We start from the raw sequence: 26,364 nt of genomic DNA, 5'->3' as shown, positions 1-26,364 counted from the left end.
CACATTTTCTCAACGTTTGTATATAAGGTGGAAATACTGCTTTGTCTTCTTCATTTGCAAAGTATAGTTGCTGTGTGTCATCAGGTTCTTTGGTCACACTTGAACGACACTTTTGTTGATATGTCATAATTGGGGGCACTGGAGGGAGACCCAACATGTCGAGGAGAAACCTTAAGCAGCTTGTTTACTTCCTGTTATCCTTGTAGCGTGTAGTTTGGAGCAGCTCTGGACCAGAGCTAGAAATGGATCCAATTGACGTAGATTCACTGGTGTTGCCTTATACTCTTGCTTGTGTCATTCAACCCTCAAACCGTGATGTTCATGAACAGAGCAAAAACCAAAATCAGTGTAAAAGCATGTCCACTTGTCCTCCACTTCGCAACATGACCACTTGTCTTCTATGCAACTTGCCCACTTGTCCTCAACTTGACAACATGTCCACTTGTCAACCATGTATCAACTTGTCCACTTGTTCTCCAGTTGGCAACATGACCACTTATTTTCTATGCAACATGCCCACTTGTCTTCTATGCAACTTGCCCACTTGTCCTCAACTTGACAACATGTCCACTTGTCAACCATGTATCAACTTGTCCACTTGTTCTCCAGTTGGCAACATGACCACTTGTCAACATGACCACTTATTTTCTATGCAACATGCCCACTTGTCTACCTTGTATCAACATGACCACTTGTTCTCCAGTTGGCAACATGTCCACTTGTCAACCATGTATCAACTTGCCCACTTGTCCTCCAGTTGGCACATGACCACTTGTCCTCCACTTGTCAACATGACCACTTATATTCTATGCAACATGTCCACTGATCAACCATGTATCAACTTGTCTACCATGTGACAACATGACCACTTGTCTTCCACTTGGCAACTTGCGCACTTGTCTTCCATTTATAAACTTTCTCGAAATGTTTTGAGATATGAAGTAGATCCTAGTGTGGGACCTCTGCTCTGCTTGTACACCAATCATGTAAATTTCCAACATCGACGCAAGTACCAACTAATCCTTGAGATGACTATTCTTCATCACAACTCGCAAGGTCAAAGACTCTCTGAACATTGGCTGACAATGCTGTGAAACAATGCTGTCTTCATAGCACATTATCTTGGAATGATGTAGTAAAGCATATGAATTGCTAAGTCAAGATATCTGTACATATGTACTTCTCTTTAATACAACGAAATTACCAGTGCAACAAAACCTTGTGGTAGTTCAATCTGAGGGTGGTAATTAAACTATACTGATGATTTTAGATATGTTGGTTTGTTTGAAGTGATGAACATTTTGGTGGATGGAGTTATAAAGAAGAGAAAGAAATAAGAATCAACAAAAAAAGAAGTATAAATAATTACTGTAAAATTGATTGGCTCAGATGAACCGCTCATTCTGATTCGTCATTCTGCACTATCGGATCCGAGAAGAGGGAACCGCCCGCTCTTTTCGCAAAAAATGCACGACCATAGTTAAGAAAAGAGGGAACCGCCCACGCTGTTCGCCATAATTGCACGACCATACTTAAGAAAAGAGAGAACCGCCCACGCTGTTCGCCATAATTGCACGACCATACTTAAGAAAAGAGAGAACCGCCCACGCTGTTCGCCATAATTGCACGACCATACTTAAGAAATGAAAAAAGGGCCCACGCTGTTCGCCTGAAGTACACGACTCTGGCTGCAAAATAAATTCAACATGGCACAACAACACAATTTTGTATGTCAAGTGGGCACCTAGGTGTCTCAGTAAGATCTATATACTCATAGCTACTTATAGACACCATATCATTGTAGTAGAATGTATACTCGTGGAGATATTTGAGCTTTCTCATTTTTTGGCAAAATTTACACTACCCCTTAACTACTGTAAAATAGACACACAACAGCAACAAAAATTGTTAGACAAGTAAGCAGTTTAACATGTTGGTATGATCTATAGACTTGTAGCTCTTCATAGAGACCTTAACTTCAATGATACAGTTAAAACTCGTGTACTTATTAGCGATGGCCCACGCTTACCGCCCACGCAAATTATGCACCGCCCACGTTTTTTTTTTGTTAGCGCTTAACTATGGCGCGCGCCCACGCAAAAAGCAAGTTTGTATATAAGGTTTTAGGCGTTTGCGTACGGATTTAGTGAGATGCAAAATCACATACAAAATGGTCAAAATTTGGTGCGGAGTTTGCGGTCGGATTTAGCAAAATGGACACGACCGCAAAAAAAGTAAGGAACAGAATTCGCAACCAACCACTCGGAGAGAGATAGACAGCACAACAGCACAACTTTGTAAGACAAGTTGCTACTTAAACACCATAGATTACTCTATATACCTCTAGCTATACACTGATACCAATATCGTAGCATACAATGACCTATGCGAGGAGTTATTGTGCGTTTTATGTGTCAAACCTATCTCGCCAACTTGTTAGACAAGTGCATATTTTAAGGTACCATATTGTAGCTGTGAACTATATAAATCGAATGAAACCTTTAGCTCTGCCATACCTCTTCAACTCGTGGAGCTATTAAAGTTTGCCCACGTTTTCGCCCACATTTTTTAAGGGTTGCCCACACTTTTTTTTTGTTAGCGCTTAACTATGGCGCGCGCCCACATTTTCTCAACGTTTGTATATAAGGTGTTAATCTGCTTATTCTCGTGTTTAAATCTCCCAACCTCGGTGTGAAAATGGCCCTGAATCGGCTGTTATTGTCCGTGTGTCACGTGTGTCTTCTCACGTGTGTTGTATTACTACTGTGTACTTATATGCAGTACACTTACCTCAGCAGTAAAAAGGCCCAACGCATTTCACACAATATCGTCTCTGAGAAAGAAAGAAGTGTGTGGGTAGCTTTGAGTAGTGTGTGTGAAGCTACTGTCAACTTGTCAACTTGTCTCCTCTCCTCTGTCTCCAAATATATCTGTCTTTATAATGTTTCTGTCAATATTTTACTGTACACAGCTTGTATTAATGTGTCAAGCTAAAGAACTGAATCAAATAAAATCAGTACTTTCTCCTTTAATCTCCACCGTGTCCTGTCTCCATGTCACCTCTCGTTCCCTTCGTATCACTTATTTTGCTAACATAATCAACAATGTACTGCTTATGTAATCATCTTACAACAAAAGCCGCACATTGTCTCAAAAAGGAAATAACTATTGCCCCCCATATCTTACAAATGAGTAACTCTATACGTCCCTGGTTAGTACAGACATGTTTCTTGTGTTTGACTTGTAATAATGAAAGCACTATCATTACTTTTAAATGTCTTCTTTCGTCAATTTTTTTTTCAAGTGTTAAATTTCCAAAAAGTTCACCCAAAGTTTGCATGAATATAAATGAAAATTGTTATCAACTACACATTTTCTTGTGAATAATCGATACTGCTTAATCAATACTACTGGAGTATACTTTACCTGTTATAAAGCATACTTGTTAATGTCTCTGTTTGTACATAAATCTGTATACTTCATTACTCTCTGTTTCTTGTACTGATTACATAAGCGCTACCGAATCGGAAATAAATATTTTTTCCGCATCGGTTCTAAAATTCAACCGAGAATCAACTTCCATTTTAGGAAACTCGCGCGCACTTTTACGAAAGAGAAAAAATCACCAATCTTCAACAATTAAAACCAACACACCTGGTACCAACAACAAACTATACACAACACAAAAAATTGTTAAACACAACCTATTTTTATATGACTATACTGGCTTGTCTGAGTTCAGAAAAAAATAGTTTCAAAAATAAATTAATTTCGTACTCAAATGTTGTGTATTAATCTTGTATCACTCTGTAATTGATATTTTATTACTTGTGCTGATTTGATGTAACAGTACGTAGTCCATAGTTGTACCTCTCTGAATGTAAAAATCAGTTGTCTAGACAAAGTATTGAGAAAAAAAGAAAAATTGAGCGCGAAAAAAACAAAATTTCATATCCCATTTTCTTATTAGACACCGCATATTAACACATCTTTGTTAGACAACCTCTCAGTTATATACATTATTGTAAGCTATACATCCGTAGCTACACATAGATACCATATAAGTCAAGTACGACAAGAACTGGCTGACTTGTTGTGTAGTATTCATTTTCAAGATATCACAGTGTAACAGTATAACTTTGTTAAACAAGTTGCTAGTTTAGTATATCATTGTAAACCTGTGAGTCATATATACTTACAGACACTATAAGTAGACTCATATGACTAGTATTGGTGGACTTACATTGACATGTAGTTACTGCTTTAAAATTGATTCAGCCAAAAATGAAGTGTTGAGAAAAAAAAGAGATTGAAAAAAAATTTCAGATCTTAATCAGTAAACTAGACACAACACAGCATTCTTTATAGCTTCCATTAAGATGTTTTCTCACCTAAGTATGCCCTCCACTTGAATGATCTGATTAACTGGAAGTGTAACTAGGAGTCAATATGACAATACAATTGGTCATGCATTAACGCTCATCACATACTTCAGAAGTTTCTTTATGCCAAGTGATACAAATACCTGGCTTATAGATACGTGTCAAACTTTGAATATACTCTATCATTAGTTTAGTATTCACTTACATAAGAATATGATGAGTACAATTCATCAAATCATCAAATTACACCCAACTACTGCTGAATGGAAGAGAAAAGCTCTTCTCATGACTGTTGTTTGGAGGAAACAGCCTCAATGTATGTCCATTGTGTCTCAATTACACCTGTTTGACATTGGAAGCCGCTGTTGGACCTTACATTGTACAATTTGTATCCATTGTGGGTCTAAATACAGGTTCACATTTCTTTTGTATTACATGTGCTCGGTAGTAAAAGTCCGAGAAAAATTCTTTTTTTCAACGGGAACAATTTTTTTAATCAGAAGAAGTGTAAACATTTGATCAATTGAAGAAGAAGACATGAAAGTTATCACCTGAACAATCATCATGCAATCAACTCAACGACCACAAAAGAGTTCATAGCAAGCGACCAGAATTACTCGAGGAGCTGAGCCCCTGAAAGTTGATGGAAGTTAGGATGGACACAGTACTGCGGAGAGGAACACACAGTATAGTGATTTTCGAAAAGAAAGAATCAATGACTGGGTAATCACTAAGCACAGATGACTAGGTGTTTACATTGGTGTCTTCGTTTATCTTACTGCTGTCATCCAATGATGTCTTGGTGGAGATTGTTGCCTTCATCAAATCAAGAAACCGCCTAGATGAATCAAACTAAGGATGATACTGTGAATGCAACATGCAATTACCATCACTACTGAAAGAGCCCACTTGTGAGAGTTGTTGTCAAATGGCAGCTGTACTGGGCGAAGATTTTCAGTTTGCCAAGTTGAAACAAGAAGGGACATGCCACACACGGAATCAACTTGGAATACAGAGATCACTACTGCCAATGATCGTCCACATTGATCCAAGCACCCACTTAAAGCTACTTGGTTTAACAAGACAATATTGGCTGGACATTGCCTCATTCTGTCAAGTTAACAATCAATTGGAGACGCCAAATACTTGACATGATAAAAGAATACAACGAACGCAATTGCAAATTACCCAATACTACTGCTCCAAACAACTTCATAATGCTAGTGGGAATTCAAAAACAGCATTATGTTGAAAGTTGGATGACTTAGTTCAGAGCTTGTTTGAGAATACTGCTACAAGTACAAAAACCGGCAGAAATACACTAAGAGACCTCATGACTTTAGCTGGACGCAAAGTTCTAGCTGGGGATTTGTCTTTCCAAATATATAGGCATCAATTGCCAAACTACTTAATTAGAAATGGTATATGCTACAGGTCTTGCTTTGATTGAAACATTTAAGTGTCTCAATGCCTTGCTGTAATGGTATAAGTTGGAAGACTACTTTGAAATAGTATCTTTGAAGAAAGGATTAAAAGAGTCTTGATACAATAACCAAATGAATACCGTCCTGCTGCTTGTTAAAGGAAATGTGATTATTATGGTGGGTAGACACTGACCATGTATGTCTTTTATGATTTGGAGCACCAAAGATGGCACACCAACAACGTGCTTGTCATTGAACAAAACACAAACTTCCCCCAGACGGCACAACAGGAAGAGGTAAATAGCCAAGCCGTTAAAGTGTCTTTACACTCTGCTTATGAAGACCGTCAACATTGGCCAAGAAGCTTATGGGATTGCAATCCAGTGTTTTGTTTACATAGTGTTGTTGATATGAATAAACATTGATCTTAAACTACATACACGGGTCTCTGTCGTATAGGAATGACCATTCATCTAGAGTGTACATACAGCAACCTATACCTTAGATTCATACCCATCGGTGAAAGCATTCCATCCAAATAACCATTGCTGGAATTTTCTATCAGACCATTGATCTGGGTTTTCTCCATCTCTACCTTTCATCAATACATCTCTTTCCTCTTGCTCATCACCATCTAGTAAGTGCCAGACAGCACCATTCTTTCGTGCACCTGCTTCTTCAACTCTTCTCTATCTCTTCTTTTGGTATTGTTTGAGAGCTTTTGATATACCATGCAAACACAAAGATTCCACTGTTCAGTGCTCACTATAACATAAGAGAATGCACATCTAAAGAGTTGATTTCACACTTGCGTCAAGTTCGTTGATCACAGATTTGGAAGATCATTTGAGTCACCAGCTTCACTGGTGTTCATCTTCAGATTTGATTCACCCTTTGAGTAGCCTATGTCCAATCTAACCCACTCTCTGACTCCATATTCAGGTCTGACGGCTCTGAGTCCGTATTCAGATCTGACCCACTCTCTGACTCCATATCCAGGTCTGACCGCTCTGACCCCGTATCCAGATCTGACCCACTCTCTGATTCCATATCCAGATCCGAGTCATCAGCATCTGTAGAACATTTCCTCCTCTGAGTAAGATACTTATTTGGAAGTTCATTTGCTACATAAATGTCGCTAGTATCATAGGGCTCGCTGTTAACCCAAACCAATTGAGTGGACTTTGGCAATTGTGCTAGCAAGGTTGAGATGTCTCCTTCCCGTAACTGATGATTTTCCGACAACACCAACTCATATAGGTTGCTGTGCAAGGTTTTACCATTGTGGCCAATCATTGCCATTGAGAACCTTGTCAATCGATTCGCATTCAAATCAACCAGTTTAAGATTTGTAACTGTCTCAGGGAATGTCAATTGTATCTCCTTAATTTTATTCCAGTTCATATTAAAGACCTCAAGAGCCGATGAGGTGAAGTTTAAATTAACACTCTTTATGTTGTTATAAGACATGCTTATAATCTTCAAGTTTCTGAGGTTGCATAGCTGTACCGGTACTTCCTTAAAACTATTACCTGATAGATCAATTTCCTCAAGTGACTCTGGTAATTTCATACTGAAATGTTTCAACTTACACCACCGAAGATCTAACGACGTTAAACTAGACCCAAAAGTTACCTCATTTAGCTTTTGGAATTCGCACCCACTCAAATTTAGTACGCGCAAGTTATCACCAAAATGTAGTGCTTCATCTTGAATACACCTTTCCAATGCGAGGAACCGCAATGTGCCTGGTAACTTACATTTTGATAACCATAAAAACAGATTCCCTCTCAAATCAAGAACGTCAATTTGGAGCGCCTCACCAAATTTATTAAACACAAGATCAACATTTTTCAATACACTCTCTGAGAGATCCAACTCTTTTAATGATCGTGGAAAAGGCGTTTCACAAATTTCCTCAATCTCTTCACCCGACATTACTAATCTCTTGAGCTTTTTGGGAAATTTAACGTCGTCAATGGCCTCTATAGAATTATAAGACAAGTCCATTTCTTCAAGGGAATCAGGAAAAGTGAAGGAATTAATGCAATCTCCAGTTGCGCAACCTTCCAATGTGAGAGTCTTCAAATTCAGAAATTTTGAAAAGTCCAAATCCGAATCGCTCCAGTCAATGTCAGCGCCATCAATTAGTTCTAGTTTCACCAAGCTAGTTGGAAAATATTGAAGAATCTGCTTACTACTGGAAAGTTCCAATGAATCAAGACGTATCTCTTGCAAAGTGGAGGGTAGTTCAGAAGGGTGCCAATTTTCATCTTGCATTCCAGCTTGAACAAATCGCCTGGAAGGCAATAGTTGTAGCTTGGATTCAGTTGTAGTATCTAGCTTCAACGAATCCAATTTGAAACCTTTTATTCTGGCTTCTTTGAGTAAAAGCTCCAAAAATTCCTCATCAGCACTATCTTCTTCCCCGTCATACTCAATATTCGTGGTCTTGTTACATGTCATCAACCGGAGAATGTCTTTAACCCATGAAGGAAGATCTGGCCCTTCGTAGGAGACCGAAATCAGCTCCAATGAGGGAAACTGTGCTGATTGGTCGGTAACACCTTCGATACAGTCACAAGAGTGCAAATGTAGCCGCTGCAATGTTGGTGGTAGCTTCTGGAGATCTATTGAATATTCTTGCTCATCCAGCGGCGTATAGTCAAGCTCTCTTAAATGGTGATACTGAGAGAAGGATCCCTTTATGTCACATCCATCCAACTGTAGAACCTCAATGTCCCGTAAATATTCCAAATCAATTGCACCCACTGAGGACCCAAGAGGAGACAGATCAATGGACAAACCAATAAAGCGCTCCTTGATAGGGCCAATAAGTGACGGAAGTTTGTTTAAGTCAAGAGTGTAATCCGACTCCGATAAGTCTATCTTCAATTGCCTTTTCACAAATTTGCCAGCCTTCAAACATTTGAGCAACTTTTCCATCTCAATCCAATCAAGAATTGTTCTCATCAAGTAGGAAAACTCCAATTCAATTGCAATACTATTTTCCACGCAATAATCATCAAAAGCTTGAACCTCCGCAATGGTAACAAAGTCTGTTGTACGCCAATGGGACCCGATCAGGTAATCTTCAGACTTAAATGGTGTGGTTGCATTATCGTATTTGTAGGTTGATCCCTTTATTATCACATTGTTTATAGCTTGTTGAATGTTTGGATTGGTTTGTAGGAATGTGCTATTTAGTAGCTTTCTAAGGTTTGTAACACCAGCAATCAGAAATATCTCAAATAGGATGTCATGTGGGTATTGATCTAGTGATATTTTCGGCATCTTTGCCATATTGTTTGCGTGTTTTGCTGTAAACTGAAAAAAGGTTGAAGAGTCGACGAAAAAGTTATCAACTTTACAGTTTATTTTCACATGTACGCAGAGGATACAAGTTAGCAACTGTGAAGCCCAAGTTATTAGAGAGAGAGGAGCGCTTACTATCAGTCAGAGTCCATCATCCTCCCCCAATCAGTTGAAGGGTATACATTTGATCAAGAAGACATGAAAGATATCACCTGAGCAACCACGATCACAACCAATTGAAGATCCTAAAAGAGTACACAACTACGGACTGTCAAACATCACTCAAAAACCGTCTGATGCAGTTAGGATGAACACAGTATTGTGGATAGGAACAAACAGTATAGTGATTTTCGAAAAGAAAGAGTCAATGACTTGGTATCTACAAAGGTCGAGCGAGTTGACATCAAGCAATGGGGTTTTGGAGGAGATGGATGGTTTTATCAAACGAAAGAAACACCATCAACAGGATGACGGATAGTACAACTAATCATCATTGAAATGATCAATTAGGATGTTGTCGTCAATTAGTGACAGTAATTGGTGAAAGAAGACGCAAAGGGCAAGTTGGAACAAAAGGGATATGCCACACCTTGGAGACTACTCGGACCACCACTGCCAACTATCATCGACATTGAGTTACATACACACTGAGAGTTACTGGAGTTAAGGCACAGTCTTACTAGAAATTTGGTACCTTTTGTCAGGTTGGCCAACAAATGGAGATGCTAGACGCAGCAAATTATAAGAGAATACAACGGAGGCAACGGTGAGTGCCCAATACCACTGTTCCAAAGTGCTGCAGAAAGTTAATGGTTAGAGAAAGCATCATTGGATGAATGTTCGTACATTAGACCAATTTGGAGAAGGGAAATAAGAAACACCAGAACTTAAAAGAGAAGGACCAACAAGGACGCAATTAGGTGGAGGAGAAACCCATTGAGACAACTTGGAGGTGATCAAGCAACTTGACAAAAGAGGTGATACAATCAATTAGTTCATTACTGCAAGTACACTGTTGCAAATCTTGACTCATCTCGAAGGGCAACTGGATAGAGATAGTAACCTATAATACTATAAGCCCAACTGAATACAAACAAGTGTACTCTGTTCAGAAACGAACTGCTCTGTAGCCTTAACGGCATCCCTCATCTAAAAAAATAGCGCACCGCCTTCATCACTGTAAATTCTGCTTATGTCATCACTTCCTTCTTAAACCCCTATACAATCTCCGAACCCCCTTTGTTGTCAGATTTCATCGGTACCTTCGATGATACTGATGATATTTTAAGTACTATACTCTAGGACAAATATTTGCTGAGTGATTACCCACTAAATGAGAGAGAGAAAAAGTTTTCACTGTTGGATGTTGTTGGAAGATCAAAGGGAAGGTTACTGAAATCATAGCACTAAACATGGTACAACTGTCTAACATATACTGTCATTATCAATCTATCAAACTACCAAACTTAACTACATATCTAAACCCAATATAAACATTTAAACTCTCTCCTTGCTATGGCGAGTCCACCATTATATTTACTATAATCCGGGTAAAAGATCGCTACCCAACTTGTAGGTTATCCGCTTGCGGCTTCCTTTCATCAAATATCGTCGTATCGAGGGCAATTTTTGTGATCAATGACAGCAACAGTTGGATGAAATTCCATTTGCTGAAAAGTCGTACGGGACCAAAATTAGGTCACTTACAAATATAATATTGAAGTGGGTTATACACGTTACAGAAAGAAGTTACCGTAATGGTTTACCGACGTCATTTTGATTGCAGATACGGCACTGCTATAAGTCTAGTTCTGTTGGTTTACCTACGTCATCACGATTGCAGATACGACAATGTTGTAAGTCAAATTTTGTTGGTTGGAGATATATATGTTGAGTATTTTACCACTTTCAAGATCATACACAAACTGACCATTTGTTTGTGTAATGATTAACTGGATACGATGTTATTAAGATGATTGTAACAATACTTCCTATTTCAGTATTAAGCAGCTCAGCTATAATGATTGTAACAAGGTGTAATCTCCCTTTTTAAAATTTCTTTTTTGTTTCTTTTTTATGTTGTTTTTTTTTTACCTGTATCTCTTTTTTTATTTTTTTGCTCTACTTCCTTAATAAAATTCACGGTACGAGATCAAATAAAAGTTTTATTTTTATGCGTCTCTGCTACCAGAGAACTTGAGGGTAGATTAGATTCAGAAGGAAAAGAAAACATGTATTTCTGTTGTTAAGAGGACTATCAAAACGAAGTCTATATAAATGTCGTAAATTGTGTTTTAAACGTTATATTACTTTAGCACCCTAAAACAAGTAAACTAATACAAATAGATTTACATTACACAAAACTTTATTTTTTTCTTTTCTTTTTTTATAATGTATGAGGTTGCATTTAAACGTTTCCACATGATGAAATTAGTTTAAGTGCTCATACCTGATCAAGAACTTGAAATTCCTCACATGAAATTCTAGACAAGTTCATAGTTGCCGACTTTTATACCACTCTTCTTATTACTATTCTACATTTTTAATAACAAATGTATTTTAGTTTTAAGTTCCAAGAACTACAAACTAAAGAGGTATATCATTGAACAAATTGTACTAAACAGCAATATCATCACATTTCTCAAAACGTTATGCAGATACACAAAATACAAAATAAATCTAAAAATTAACTTTTTTTTATTTTTATTTTATTTTGTCCCTTTGCTTTCTTTTGCCCCTTTTCTTTCTTTTGCCCCTTTGCTTTCTTTTATCCCTTTTCTTTCTTTTGTTGAGGCGTTTTATTTCTTTACTTCTTTTTGTTTTTATCTGCTTCATATATATATATACATATATGCGTAGGTTGTTAGTGTTGTAGTTATATTCTATTTTCTTTTCAGTTAAACCATGAATCAAATAACTGATTTACATTTTGAGAGTAGTACCACCCGATACATTGGGTACAAGCACTTAGATATCAACGTCGAAGCAACGTACGATGAGGAGCAATTAATGGGGAAAATTTTCCCAGATTCAAAGTTACAGTTAAATTTTGTTTTGAAAATTAATAATGAAAAAATTGATCAAAAGGTATTGGAATTGATTGGTAGAAAGCTTGAAACACCATGGAAAGAAATGGATTACTCATCAAAATCGAATGTTACAGATGACGGGGTTACATTGACTAATGAGTGCTTGTTGACCAAAGATATCAAAAAAGAAAAGTTGCTTACATCGTTCTCCATTGACATCAGCTTTTTTTATCCCAACGATAGTTTGCAATTGAGTTCATTGTTGAAGGTGTTGAATCACATATACAGTATGTTATTGTTAGATTGGGGCTTCAAGGTGCCTCTTGTTTTTGAGAGGTTTTGCAGAAACGATTTAAAACTCCACCAACAATCAAGAGCCTTTACTGCTTCTGCGATCGAAGACGCAGAAGCAGCGTATTTGAAACAACCAGCAAAGAAAACTGAAAACAAAACTCCAACAATCACTCCTTTCAAAGAAATTAGAATCGAAAAAGAATTAAAGTTTAAGCCAATCAATGAATTGAGTGGCTATACAGTTAGTAGCTCACGGGAGGACATCCATAACTGTTTAAAGCACGTTGAACAGTTTAAGAAGGATTTGGTGTCACAAGCGCCGATTTGGGATAATTCAATGGAGATATTGAGACTTCATGAGAAATATATCAAAAAGAATATTTCCACCTACAGTCCCAAAGAATATGTTGAGCATTGTGAAAAGCAGGGAATCAAATGCAGCCGCATCGCGTTTTAGAGATGAGAGCTTCTGTTGATGATGGTTTTTTTGTTTCTTTATTGAATCTTATCTATGTACTCAATGAATACTTTAGTAAAATTGCCTGCTCTTGATCAAAAATCTCAAACCTATAAACGACTAACTAAATCGAAGATTGCATCAGCAGAGCAATATGCGGTCACTTTATCAGCAAACTTGAATCATTATTTAGGTCGTAACAGATGTCAACAGCAACCATCGAGAACACTATAAACCAAACATTTTCGATTCTCTTCTTCAATATATTAACGACTTGCATCACTTTGAAAAGGGGGAAAATGACAGGCATCCTACTTTGCTTTTCCTTCAATTACTTGTTAGTTGAATGGAGCATATTTCAAGGGTGTTTGTTATCATTGTTTGTAGTTGGTTGTAGATGCGTGGATTGGGACGGACTTCAAATGTGCGGGGTAAGGGCAGTATACAATTGCTGGCATGTACGTTACGGACATTGGAGTAGTCAGTTTATTCAACGAGCGGCTACTTTCGGGTTTACATTGAGGTGATGTGTCAAAATGTTCAGATGGTTGATGTATCTTGTTGAAAGAAAGAATGGTCAATCCGTAGTTCTCTGGAAAAGCCAAAAAAAAAAAAAAAGTTCAAACATCGACATCATACCAATAGTATAAAATACCATGCAGGCCTCTGTTAACCAACTAGAAATACATATAATTTTTCACAATACATCCACGAGGCTCAAAAATAGAAAGAGTCATGGTCTAATCAAACGATTTTGGTAGCTTATCTAATGGGGTCCCAAATAATTCGCATCACCAGCACAGATTCTACAACTTAACTCCCTTTCTCAACACGCCCAATTGTCAATGAATGAATTTTACATTCGATGCACCATGATTTCAAAGCATTGGATTCTGAGTTATTCACTTTTCCGTGTCACCTTTTGGAAAATCAATCACAAGGCTCGTTGGCAGGAATGTAATTCCAACGTGAGTTCGTCATTTGTTCCATCACACTCTGCCCCAGCAAAGACGCTTTTACCAGCACTTCTTGAACAGATTCCAATTGTGTTGTTCAATGGAGCAAACGATATCATATGTAACACCGAGGGTGTTTTGGATTATGTCTCAAACATGACTTGGAATGGTGAACAAGGCTTTTCTGATCCAGATAACAAAATTGATTGGGAATTTGGATCTGAGCCAGCTGGGTGGGTTTTACAAGATAGAAACTTGACTTTCGTGAATATCTACAACGCCAGTCACATAGTCCCATACAATGTGCCAGAAGTTTCCAGATCATTGTTTCAATTTGTTCTTGGAACTGAGAAGATAGTCACTATTCCATAGATTATATACTTTCTCCACCATATAGGTTCGTCGTCGTTTTTTATTTCATAGTCTTGTTGTATTATCTGCAATCACAGTAGTAGTCATCAATCATATCTTATATTCTCAACATCTCCTCCTCTCTTAATTGCTCTCCCCCCCACTAGATTGTTGTTCCAATATCTTGTAAAAGAGATAGTCACTACTCTATAGATTATACACTTCTTTGTAATACTATAGGCACTCTTAGTGGCAACTTTTCCCCACTTTGCATTTTCACATCAATCTTCAAGTAATACACTCTCGCAATCATACAATTTTGAAAATCGGGAACCAAACAGAAATCAGTCAGTCGCGATGGTCGTACTTCAAGCGAGCCCATATTTGCCGTGATTACCAATTGCTTTACATATTTCTCTTCAAAATCTTTTGTTTCAACTTGTTTCCTCCATGGTGCCTGATTGACAGAATTGTATTTGGTACCGTCGGATGTAAACAGGACATCCTGCACCTTTAAATGGATGTACTTTGACGTCAACCCTGCGAACCCTTTAATGCTTCTTACCATATCAGGCTCGATATCCAAGCTTGGCGCATCCTTCATCAACTTTGAAACCTGAACAGCGTAATTTTGAAATCGCTTGATGGTGAGCACATCAAAATTGTCCAGCGAAGGACTTGTTCCTTTGTTTTTGTTTTCAAATAGCATATCCGGGTGAATAACTAAAGGAATTGGATGCTTCTTTGACTTCAATGTAAGCGCTACAAGCTCAACCGAGATGGATAATTCTGGTGGTTGTGACTTCTTGTTGTTTATGTAAACAATGTCAATCGGGATTTTCAAAATGGACGGGGTGCCATTCGGATACCCAGTGGGACTTACGTACTCCATAACATATTCTTTCTTGGGAGTGGAGAGTGCAAGCATACCAACAACACTCGATGTGCCAAACACCAGCTTCTTTTTTATTGGGTAGAATATCTCATACACCTTACTTTCATCGAGCTTCTTGGCCATGTACATTTGTCGCATTTTAGATAGTTCTGTTGAGCTGGGCGTTGGATAAAGATTCATATCATTTTCAATTTCTTGAACTTGTTGCAGCAGCATCCCTAGAGATATTTCCTTGCCTTGTGCCAATACTTGTTTGACGTTCTCAAGCAACGAATTGTACAACAACTTGGCTTCTTGAATTATCATAGCTCGATTGAGGGCAAACACGGATTGAGTGACTGGAATCACCCTGATGTGTAAGTAGTCTTCATTAGCAACAACATACCCCTCTAGATTGACAAGTTGGTTCGCACCGACTAGTTCTTTGTAAGTATCAGCTCGACCAATGATTTTTGCACTAATAGCATAACTTACCGACACATCAGCAAATGAAAGGTCATTTGTGACCGAGGCATACCTTTTTGAATTTGCGCCACCTTTCCACTTGTGCCTTAAAGAGCTTATAATCTCGCTCTTGCTAATCCCCAACGTTGGCGGTATTTGCAAATGCTTGATTAACGAAGACAGGCAAACATCCTCTAATAGCTTTTCCGGCATCACGAAAGCAAAATATTTTTTATACGTCACTCCGGGTTGAAACACCTTTTTCGGATCCAAGTGGAAGTACGTGCCATCTCGGGCATCAAATGATTGGGATATGGTGTTTCTTCGGGGGTTGTTGTTTTCTGTTTTCAATCTATCAAGAAAAGCGTCGTTCCACGATGCATTAAAGTCAAACATGCTGAGGAATGTATTTGTTTCAACGGCCTGATCAACTATAGTGCTGTTTGAGTTGCCAAAGCTCAACACTCCCTCCAACTGAACCGAAAACATATCAAAGGGAATTGGAAATGTGGACTTGTTGGTTATTAGAACGAAACCGAATATGGAATTGCCCTGTTTATATTCTTTGCTGAGTGGATCAATGATGGTGTAGGGTTCACCAGGCTTTCCGATGCTTTCAGTGAGGTGAATGGTGACGTGTAATAGCTTCCCGACATTCTTGTTTACCGATGTCAACCTTTTTAGCTTGTGAGCGTTTTCCAAAATCGTTTCTTCATCATTCATATCTGGCTCGGGCGATGTTGGCTCAGATTGTATGTATTGGCTAAGTTGGTCGTATAACGGTGGGGCTGACCGTAAGTCTTCTGATGGTGTCAAGTTTTTGGTAATTGTATTGCGATACATTTGATAAGAGGGAAGGATGTTGACAAGCTCTTCATCTTGAATCTCTTCCAAGGGGAGCTTGAGATTGAATTTGTTTCGGCTCATGCCGTCTTGGCTTGATGATTTTGTGCGTATGTTTTTTTAACGAAAAATCTTTCTACTTATCATATTATTTTATTCATATATACCCTACTCTCTAACAATGACTGAAGCAGCACCCATACCAGTACCAATACACATGGAAGTGACACCAATTTGTCCTGGTTTCAACAATGGCATAATAGTAGCGTATTGTCTAGCACCAGTAACACCCAATGGATGTCCCAAAGCAATAGCACCACCATTCAAGTTAACCTTGGATTCATCAATACCAACAGTTTGAATAGAGTACAAACATTGACCAGCAAAAGCTTCATTGATTTCAAACACATCAATGTCGTCAACCTTGAGACCGGTTCTTTCCAATACGGCTGGGATAGCAAAAGCTGGACCAACACCCATAATCTCAGGAGGCACACCAGTAACGGAACAAGCAATGTACTTGGCAATGATTGGGTAACCATGTTGTTCAGCAAATGAACGCTTCATCAACAAAACAGCAGCTGCTCCATCGGAGATTTGTGATGCATTACCAGCTGTGGTACTACCACCGAAAGCTGGTGGCAATTTGGCCAAACCTTCAGCATTAACATTCTTCCTTGGCCCTTCATCAGTGTCAACAACAACCTCCTTTTCAGATTCGCCATCACGAATGATTGATTTGATTGGCAAAATTTCCAGCTTGAACTTACCAGTGGCAATAGCTCTTTCGGCCTTGTTGTAAGACTTGGCAGCAAAAGCATCTTGAGCTTCTCTAGAAACGTTGTATCTGTTGGCAACGTTTTCGTTGGTGATTCCCATAGGAACCAAACAAGAAGCAACTTGTTCATTGTCAGCCAAGTGAGGGTCAATTTCAGGAACCATCTTTTTGTAGTGTTTGGTCATTGACTCAACACCACCAGCAAGACCACAATCAATCTCACCAACAGCAATCTTGTTGGCAATGTCGGAAATAGCAATCAAACCAGAAGAACAGAATCTGTTGACAGCAACAAACCCACTAGTGTATGGGATACCTGCAGCTAAACAAGCACTACGATGTTCCATAGCACCAATACCTTGGTTCAAAACGTTACCCATAGCAACATCTTCAATCAACTTTGGATCAACCTTGGTCTTGGCAAGGAACTCTTTTAAAAATTCAGCCAAAATGTAGTCAGTACCAACTGATCTGAATGAACCTTTGAAACCTTTACCGATGGCGGTTCTGTATGCAGCGACAATAACGACATCGTCTGGGTGTTTTTCCAAAACATCTTTCTTGGTGTGGTCTTTAACGTGACCGCTTAAGTTGTTGACTGAGTTCATTGTTGATAATGTAAAAAATGGATTGGATGGAAAAGAAAAGTGGTGTTTAAATGAAAAAGTTTCTGACAAATATGGGGAACATGGAGAAAAAAATATAGAATCCGCATGCGCTTGTGATAATAATAAGAGAGAGTAATTTTATTTTATTTTTTTTCCCCCCGCCGCTGCTGCCTTTTTCCATCGGTTATTTAGAGATTATAATAATACTTGTTACCCCACATGTGACTCTGCAGGGGAATGCTTTGAGATGCCGTCGTTGTAATACAGGTCTTCAAAGTTGGGTGCACCCTGAATCCAGCTGATATACACCGGTTCTACAACTCAGAAGTGAGCTTGTGTTAAATTAAAAGGTCTATATCCGCTAAATTATGTACCGAGGTTTAACTTTTTTTTGTTCCCGCATGCACGGATTTAATTTTGTCGCTACCCTATTCCTTCTCGAAACTGAATATACCTATAAACGGTTCCACATTGTCCGGCCGGCCTTCAGGACACGGTCCTTTGAATATCAAGTCTGGTAATTGCTCCTCATCGTCATTCTTATTTCCGTTCTCAGTGTTGTTTCCCTCATCAATCGTGATTTTGGTGAAATCGATCCGCAACATCCCCTCTTCATCTATAATGACGTAAAGCTTGTACTTTTGATCCTGTAGGTCGCTGGCATTATTGTAATGAATCAAGCCTCGTGTGCTTCCTGTAATCAGCCCCAACGTGGAACCGATACCCATGATTGATGCCTCGGCAATCCTGATGTATATACCACTGAGACCGAATGGCGAGCAATGTAGTTCTAAAACCGCTTCATTACAATATTGAAAGGTTACCTGTTGATCTGTAGTGAGTGATGTTGTGGACATTGCTGGAATCAGGGCTTTCGATGGACAGAAAGAGAAAAAAAAAAAAAAAGTACAAAATTTTGAGTCATCAAATGGCAGTGCGGCTTAATAAAAACCAGTTCCCACTTGGGATCTTGGAAGATATAACTCTTGTAAATGAGTGTGATTGTTCTTGGAAGATATATCCTTTGTAAACGAGTAGGATCGTTCTTGGAAGATACACCAATGAGTGCGATCTTAAGCTACCTTTCTAACGGTGGTCAAAGTAATTAGCTGCAAGTGTAACATTAGAGAATTGTGATACGCTCCTCATAATATCAGTAGTACACTCGTTCACGTAATCAAATTCATAAGCGATACTCTATTATACAGCTTTTACCACACTGCCAATATTGTTAAGCTGAAATTTGTGCATAAAAGTTTTTGCGAAAGTTAAATCCAATTTTTCAAAAACTGTGGCTCAACCAAGCATCCATATGAGCATACTCAAGACACCCAGGGCGAATGTTGCATGCAACCGCTGTCGCCAGAGCAAACTAAGATGTATCAATAGTAATCGATCCACTTGCCAACGATGCTCAGAGTTGAACTTGAGCTGCACTTATACCTTGAAAGCTTCTCAAATGAAGAAAAAGAGTTTGGCGCCGAAACCAAAACATAGCCCAACAGTGGTCCTCCCTGATAAGGATCTCATCATAGAGACAGTTGAGATATTCTTTGAAAATCAGTACAAGGGAATATTTCCTATTTTCCACAAACCGACGTTCATGTCGTTCCTCAGATCAGATGAGTTCAATCCAACAACATTTATTGAACTGCCACCAATAACCACCCCACTACAGCCCAATCCCGTGGTTCTTCTAGCAATTCTTGCCCTTTCCGCTCGGCTTCAAAATACACTTCCAGACGCTCTTAATGCGTCACTTGATTTTGGCTGGCACGCAAGAAAATTGGTGCTGGAAGAATTTGACAACCCATCCCTTTCGAATGTCCAAGCACTATGCGTTCTAAGCAGTCATGAATGGGGTGAAGGTAATGCTTCGAGGAGCTACATGTATGTTGGGTTAGCTGCTAGGATGGCGATGATTTTGGGGTTGAATGAGGAGCCAACGAGAAATAATGAGCTCGAGAATGAAGTCAGAAGGAGAGCCATCTGGGGAGTTTACATGATGGACAGGTGCAACTCAAGCGGAAGAAAAGGACACTCCTGCATCAGTTTATCTGATATACACGTCAGACTTCCAGACCATGAGAGAAACTTTATCTTTGGGGAGATTCAAACTCAATGTTTCCGAAACGACGTTGACAAACCAGAAACTGATCGAACAAAGGTTTCCTGCAACGGCTTCATGATTTACTTGTTTGAAATTTGGAGGGAGATTGGCACTTGGGTTGGTGTGACAGGATCAAAATTGGAGCCGTTAGCACCATGGGATCCTGAATCTCCTTTTTTTAAATTGTCGAAAAGACTAGACCGGTTTGAAGAACAACTTCCATCAGCTCTCAACTTTTCACATCTTGAAGAGCACATCAGTTTTGGTTCTGCTGCAGACTTTGCTTACTTCCATGGGCTATTTTTCCTTTGCAGAATATTCTTAAACAGGGAGTACTTCTATGCACTGCCAGATATTGGACCGCCAGGTTGGTGGAACGCTCTTACAGCTCAATTATTTGAAACTTTGGACAAATTAGACCTGATTGCAAAGAGGCTAAAACCAATGAATCTAATGGTGATTGCTCCTTTCACGGGCTTCCAAGTTTTCACAGCTGGTGCTACTAGTTTGTACATTGCCGCTTATCCACCAAAAGTATTGAAACAACATTTTCCCAACCAGCCGACCCAAAGATTCAAAGCTATGGCAAGGGACTGCTTAACAACATTGAATAGTTGGAGACAATCTTGGGGATTAGGTAAGAATTGGATTGAAACTTTGCACAAATTGGAAGAGATGTTCTCTGAAGTGGCTGACTTACAGGCAGATGAAATACGGCACAGCATCAGCGACTACGGAAACATAGAAAACACAATGCAAATCCTGCATGTTTTATCAGAGGAAACCAAGGAAGAAGATCCATTGAATGCAATGCACAATTTAGATTTATCGTCTATTTTTCCTGATTGGAATGAGGCTATGAATTTTGGTTAGATAAAGAATAGTATAGAAATAAATGTAACAAAAATAAGGTATCCCGGGTGAAAATGCGTGGCTTCTGAATCAACAACAACATCTCTTTTGAATATGGAAGGTGCAACAGTAGTTGTTATAGTGACATATGTGGTGACTTCAGGAGCAAAAAGACCATCAAGCCAGTTGGTGGTTGTTGGAGCTGCTTGCGATACTGTAGGAGCTGCTTGAGATACTGAAGGAGTAGCTGCCGATGCAGAAGTCAGTGATGAAAAGAATTCATTGATCCAGTTTAAGAATACATTAGTGGTGGTAGGAGTGGCTGTTGGAGCTGTAGTTGGAGTGGTAATTGCTGTGTTGAGCGCAGAGCCAAGTACGGTTGCAGTTGCAGAGCCAAGCGTGGCAAATGATGTGGGTGCGTATGAAGGCTGCAGACTGGAAGGAGTATTTCCAGTGCTATACGTGTTGCCTCCCTCTAATGCGTCGCTGATTCCATCAATGTACTGATCTGGTACAGATGAAATATCCCAAATCGACACCCCGCCAAACGATGCATCACTCTTTATAGATGATATGGTTTTCTGCACTGATGATAAATCAACATAACCTGATCCAGCCGAAGATGGTGAGCCAGCAATACCCAAGTACAACTTGATATTCTTCCCACTTGCATATTGGCTCCAAGTGTCCCAGTTGAATTGCTTATCAATGGAGCAATAGTTGTTGTAGAATTGAATAAAAGCAAAATCCAAATCAACTTGAGACATCAAATCTCCAACGGATTGATCAGGGTATGGACATTGTGGAGCAGCTGAAAGATAAAACTTTTTCGAGCCAGATGCAAAATACGACTGTAATTGTTTTGCCAAAGCAGGGTATCCTGTCTGATCCTTATTTTCAATATCGAAATCGAAACCATCAACAACAGCATCATCAAATGGTCTTTCTGGGTCTACACCACCACCAAACTTGTTCCACAATGTTCCAGCAAATTGCTGTGCTTCTGAATCACTCGAGAATCCGTAATTCCCAGTAGCCCCTCCCAATGAAAGAAGGATTATTTTGCCTTGATTCTGACATGACTTGATATCTTGACCAATTTGGGAGCAATGCAAGAGACCATCACCATAGGTTTGCGAGCATTGGTTTGCAAAATTCAAGCCAAGTGTTGGAAAGTTATTCAAAAATGACAAAATGATGATATCTGCCGTCGACAGAGAGCAATATTCACCTAAACTTTGTTGGTTACCCCCGGCATTCTGGCCCCAATAGGCAGCGATATTTGAGGCAATTGTGAAACGTAGTATAAATAAAATGAACAACATTAGTTGGCTATTGCAGCCTCAGTAGAGACAAATGACATACCACACCATCGCTTATATACGAAACCACGGTTGTCACAAAAAAAATACGATGTTAAATTATTGTTTACCTAAAACAGATATGAAACTGAAGGGGGTGTTTTAAAAGGAGTGTGTTTTGAAACTCAAGTTTTCACGCAAAGAAGCTTTTTGTGAATTCTGACTGGAAAGTGTCAATGTTGTTCCTCACATGGCAACACAAACTTCAAATCCTTCGTCACCCCTCTCGCCACGAGTCGCGCCATAAACTCGGTGAAAGGTTTTTTGCAAATATCTTTTGTCCCGATTAGGAAATGATTCACAAAATCTAAATTTCTGTTTTTCGCAGTTTACACAAAAAAGATGTCAAATTACTATACACTTTACATTAATGCTAAGACTAAAAGGGAAATAACTGATCCGCAACCCAAAGTAGCACCAATATTGGAAGTGGAGGAGCTTTCAGATGACTCACGTGTGGATGACGCGGCGGAAGAGCCACTTGCATGAGATGCGCTTGATCCGGTTGAGGCTTCTTCACTTGAAGCACTAGATTCACTTGAAGCACTAGATGCACTTGTCTTTTCTTCGCTTGTGGATGTCTCAGCTGAGCTCTCATTATCGCTCGTCTCTGACGCAACAGCAGATGAAGCTCCAGTTTCTGAAAGTGCAGATAAGGACCTAAGAATAGCATCAATAGCTGAAGATCCCTTGGCGTCAATTGGTGATTCACTGGCTTGCACAGCAGTTCCCAGAACCAATGTCAACTGTTTACTCGTATCATAGGACACGGCGATTGTGTCGCTACTAGCAGCTGCAACAACTGAAAGGATGAACAATAACAGATACTTCATGGTGGTTGATAATGGAAACAGTTTGGGGATGCGTTGAGGGATTGTAGAGGTATTTATATGATGGCGTGAAATATGGGACCATTTTTGTTTTTTGTGTACATACCGAAATAGGAACTTTTTTGATTAACCTTAATTCGTACCCGCCATGGTCTAAGCCCTCTGGTTTCATATCAGAGATAACGGTGATCTACAAAACAGTGCACAGTAAGAATCTCATTACATAAAAACTAAAACTAAGAAAGAGAGGATAGTTCCACAACCCATCTTTGCAGCAAAATTGGATGTTGTTTTGGAACCAGACAGGGTAGTTTCCAGTGCAGATTCACTAGCTTTGCTAGAGTCACTTTCTTTGGAAGCACTTGACTTGGTATCAGTAGCCTTGGAATCACTAGCCTTGCTTGATCCACTTGCCTCACTGGTCAATGACTTTTGCGACTCTGAAAGTTTCGACAAGGTACTAATGACATCACCAATAGCAGAAGTTTCAGTTCCCGTACCTTGAACACAATACAACAGTTTTAAACCATTAGGCGAAGTATCAATAACCTCCTGCAGTGTATCACAACTCTGAATACAATCACTAAGCTTGTTCCAGTAATCTTGATCACTAACCTTGCAAATACATCCTAAAACATTGTCTTGCTCTTTCTCACATTTCAGGGATAACGCATTAGCAGCATCGATACATTTTTGACTTTCGCAACCACCTGAGATATCTTTAAAGCTAAGTGCTGCAGCAACAACAGTGATAAAGTAGATGAAAAAAATATTCATAATATCTGGTGTTCTGACAGAAACCTTGGCAAAAGGAGTGGGACTATGTCGCCAGTATATATAGTGCAATTTAACTGTTGCTCATTTCTATTTTTAGTCACTCAATTTAAAGGGATCTGCGGTCAGCCGTACCCCCGTATTCTCGTATCTGCAGTTATACGAAAAAAAGAAAAACAAAACAATGGAACCAAAAAACTGTATGAAACAGGTTTAGTGTTTCTACATAAACAAAACAGCTTTACAAAATTAAAAAGAGGGGATCCAAAAACTCGGTTATAATTACCCTACTTAAAATACACATTTGAGCTTTTCCGTTGTACCACTGGCCCCATTGGTGACTCATAATCGTCCTTTTCAATTGGATGGTGAGCACGATGAGGAAAGTATACCACATTAACTGGGGGGAGATAATAATGACTCGAAATCGGGTAATACTTATACCCATCAATTTCATCCAAATCAATCTTGGAATTGGTTGGGTTTGTTTGTTTCATCTTGTCAATTGGCGATGCGTGTCCTTCTTCCACTTGATCATCGATGTCATCTTCAGTTGACTCTATACTCACATGCTCATCATCGTCATCTATTTTATCTCTTGCCAGTTCTGTAGCCAACTGATAACTCTTTCTTGACAAATATGGACGACACCTTATCAAAACATCCTTTCGCTCTGAATAGAAACTAGGATTTCTCCCACGAACAATAATTGGCTCGCTTACCAACTCAGCAAGAAGAAATTCATTGGTATTTCCACCATTCTCCAAGTTGGTTATATCATCAACATAATCGTCATAGTAGATATCAGCAACAACACAACTCAACTTTACTTTTAAATGGTAGTAGTTTTGAAAAGTAAGATTCCCATTGTTTGGAGTGGCGTTTTTAAACTGTAGCTTCCTTACTACAAAGTACTTGTCCAATTCATTATTAATACCAGACTCATTCAAGACAACAACGTGGTCGGCACCTATACTGGTGGGTTGAACAACATCATCCTTGGACTCTTGTTTTATCACCTCCTTTTCACTATTCCGTACAACAATTGGCACGCTCTTGGAGTTGGATATATTTGTCACCGCTTGCACTTCAATCTTAAAGTATTTGATAACTCTAGTTGTCGAATATCCATACTCACTTGTTTGCAACTTGAGCAATTTGAAATCATTGGTGACACCAGAAAGCCTCATGTTCATCAACACTTGAATATAATTTCGCCTATAACAAGACACAATCTTGGGATCTTCAATTGGTTTACTTTCCTCCTTTTGAAGCTCATTCTTGGTGAACAAGTAGTTGTTATTATCGGTGTCATTGGTGAAAAACTTCCCATTAAGAAACCCACTAAACTCAACAGCAACTTCTTTGTTATTGTTGTCAATAATCTTGTAATCGTTCATACTAGTGGCACCAGATGGAGTCAAATCTAAAAGCTTCTTCAACTTGGCTGGTTTGTAATCAATCTCCACAAGTGTATGCTTGAAATCGCGCTTTCGTCCCTTGGGCTTCTTTTTCGGGCTAATGGGTTCCCTAATCTCTTGCTCTTGTTGTGGCAATTCCATTTCATATTGTTGATTCTTCAGTAACATCTCATTGGGCTGGAATGTACCATACGGTTGTATCTCCTCAGGAAAGTACGGATACATTGGATTGTGGAAATTTTGATAATGGTTCATCAAGTTGGCGTCATAAGGGAGATACGGAGCATAGTGATTGACATGGGAAAACTGTTGCTCCTGCTCATCACCAGTAGGTCTGTTAATAAAGTTATTGTTGTTGAGGAAATCTTGATAACTTGAGTTGGGCAATGGGTTGGTGTTATCTTTTGGAAGTAGGTAATTTGAGTTGTCAACAAACCTTTCTGTCATGGTTGAAGCAGTAGCAGGAGTTGTTGGTGGCTGAGGAGTCTGTTGTAGTGAGTCTGGGAGAAACAATGAGGCCAAGTCCTCGGTTCTATCACTGGAGTTCATATTGTGGAAATGATATTAGGAATGGTTTTTTTTTTTTTCTCTTTTTCTCGGAGTCGATATTGCGCGTGATACTAGTGACAAAAAAAATCAACAAAAATCCAAAACAGGAAATCCAACAAAATTCGGAAATGTGCCTGTTGTAACTTCAAATAGGGCTAACTTATTCGCGTTCTGCTAAAAAAGTCAAATAGTGAAACTAAATTTGGATTAGATGATGCTGACTAAAACTGGGCAACAGGGGGGAGTTTTCAGCTATATTTATATTGATTTTAGAAAAAGGAGCAAGTGTAAGCGTGTGGAAATGTGAAAAAAAGACACTCACTAGCAAAGGGCAACAAAGCTTAATCCTGAAAATGTGTACTCCAACTCAAAGAAAAAAGTTTCTGTTGTTAAAGGGAATGGGGCGTTTCTTTTTCTTCAAAAACAAGTTTTAGGGGAGGTGGAAAAACAAAAAAAAGTTTAAAAAAGGAGGCCACACCGGGTTACGGGAGTTTCTTTGAAAACAGGTGAGTGGAAATGTGCAAGTGGAAAGATATCTTATGATTTTTTTTTTTTTGATGGGAATAAGCTTTGGTAATTGTGTGGAAAGTTTAACTTTTGGAATAGACTTTGGTGAAAGTTTAAATAGAATTGATTACAACCTGGCGGTTTCTGATAAGGTGGGTGGCTGTAGATGATGAGGTAGACTTAA

General features: G+C 39.0%; 10 protein-coding genes across 10 annotated transcripts; 4 read left to right on the top strand and 6 right to left on the bottom strand. All coding sequences in view use genetic code 12, as the record gives it.

Moving 5' to 3' along the window:
* Positions 1-242: 242 nt before the first annotated feature.
* Positions 243-857, top strand: I9W82_005645 (uncharacterized protein; the record flags this gene model as incomplete). The annotated part of the gene is made up of 1 exon (XM_067694844.1): positions 243-857. One exon carries the CDS (start codon positions 243-245, stop codon positions 855-857), a length of 615 nt encoding a protein of 204 aa, XP_067546031.1.
* A 5,852-nt stretch (positions 858-6,709) lies between these two features.
* Positions 6,710-9,109, bottom strand: I9W82_005644 (leucine-rich repeat domain-containing protein; the record flags this gene model as incomplete). Its single annotated transcript, XM_067694843.1, has 1 exon — positions 6,710-9,109. One exon carries the CDS (start codon positions 9,107-9,109, stop codon positions 6,710-6,712), a length of 2,400 nt encoding a protein of 799 aa, XP_067546030.1.
* Positions 9,110-12,025: 2,916 nt separating this feature from the next.
* On the top strand, positions 12,026-12,901 carry I9W82_005643 (uncharacterized protein; the record flags this gene model as incomplete). Its single annotated transcript, XM_067694842.1, has 1 exon — positions 12,026-12,901. One exon carries the CDS (start codon positions 12,026-12,028, stop codon positions 12,899-12,901), a length of 876 nt encoding a protein of 291 aa, XP_067546029.1.
* An 845-nt stretch (positions 12,902-13,746) lies between these two features.
* Positions 13,747-14,229, top strand: I9W82_005642 (KEX1; the record flags this gene model as incomplete). Its single annotated transcript, XM_067694841.1, has 1 exon — positions 13,747-14,229. The coding sequence occupies one exon, from the start codon at positions 13,747-13,749 to the stop codon at positions 14,227-14,229; it is 483 nt and encodes a 160-aa protein (XP_067546028.1).
* A 193-nt stretch (positions 14,230-14,422) lies between these two features.
* Positions 14,423-17,776, bottom strand: POT1 (acetyl-CoA C-acyltransferase; the record flags this gene model as incomplete). Its single annotated transcript, XM_067694840.1, has 2 exons — positions 14,423-16,447; positions 16,571-17,776. The coding sequence occupies 2 exons, from the start codon at positions 17,774-17,776 to the stop codon at positions 14,423-14,425; spliced, it is 3,231 nt and encodes a 1,076-aa protein (XP_067546027.1).
* A 428-nt stretch (positions 17,777-18,204) lies between these two features.
* On the bottom strand, positions 18,205-18,633 carry I9W82_005640 (uncharacterized protein; the record flags this gene model as incomplete). The annotated part of the gene is made up of 1 exon (XM_067694839.1): positions 18,205-18,633. One exon carries the CDS (start codon positions 18,631-18,633, stop codon positions 18,205-18,207), a length of 429 nt encoding a protein of 142 aa, XP_067546026.1.
* A 204-nt stretch (positions 18,634-18,837) lies between these two features.
* On the top strand, positions 18,838-20,731 carry ZCF38 (Zcf38p; the record flags this gene model as incomplete). The annotated part of the gene is made up of 3 exons (XM_067694837.1): positions 18,838-18,868; positions 19,195-20,563; positions 20,632-20,731. The coding sequence occupies 3 exons, from the start codon at positions 18,838-18,840 to the stop codon at positions 20,729-20,731; spliced, it is 1,500 nt and encodes a 499-aa protein (XP_067546025.1).
* A 24-nt stretch (positions 20,732-20,755) lies between these two features.
* CHT1 (Cht1p) lies at positions 20,756-22,063 on the bottom strand (the record flags this gene model as incomplete). The annotated part of the gene is made up of 1 exon (XM_067694836.1): positions 20,756-22,063. One exon carries the CDS (start codon positions 22,061-22,063, stop codon positions 20,756-20,758), a length of 1,308 nt encoding a protein of 435 aa, XP_067546024.1.
* Positions 22,064-22,461: 398 nt separating this feature from the next.
* On the bottom strand, positions 22,462-22,932 carry I9W82_005637 (uncharacterized protein; the record flags this gene model as incomplete). The annotated part of the gene is made up of 1 exon (XM_067694835.1): positions 22,462-22,932. One exon carries the CDS (start codon positions 22,930-22,932, stop codon positions 22,462-22,464), a length of 471 nt encoding a protein of 156 aa, XP_067546023.1.
* A 216-nt stretch (positions 22,933-23,148) lies between these two features.
* Positions 23,149-25,673, bottom strand: REP1 (Rep1p; the record flags this gene model as incomplete). The annotated part of the gene is made up of 2 exons (XM_067694834.1): positions 23,149-23,749; positions 23,995-25,673. 2 exons carry the CDS (start codon positions 25,671-25,673, stop codon positions 23,149-23,151), a joined length of 2,280 nt encoding a protein of 759 aa, XP_067546022.1.
* Positions 25,674-26,364: the final 691 nt, after the last annotated feature.

The sequence above is a fragment of the Candida metapsilosis genome, assembly GCF_017655625.1.
Source record: "Candida metapsilosis strain BP57 chromosome Unknown scaffold8, whole genome shotgun sequence".
Taxonomy (NCBI): Eukaryota; Fungi; Ascomycota; class Pichiomycetes; order Serinales; family Debaryomycetaceae; genus Lodderomyces; species Lodderomyces metapsilosis.
Note: the sequence above shows the minus strand (reverse complement) of the source record. Positions and strands in the feature narration are given on the sequence as shown.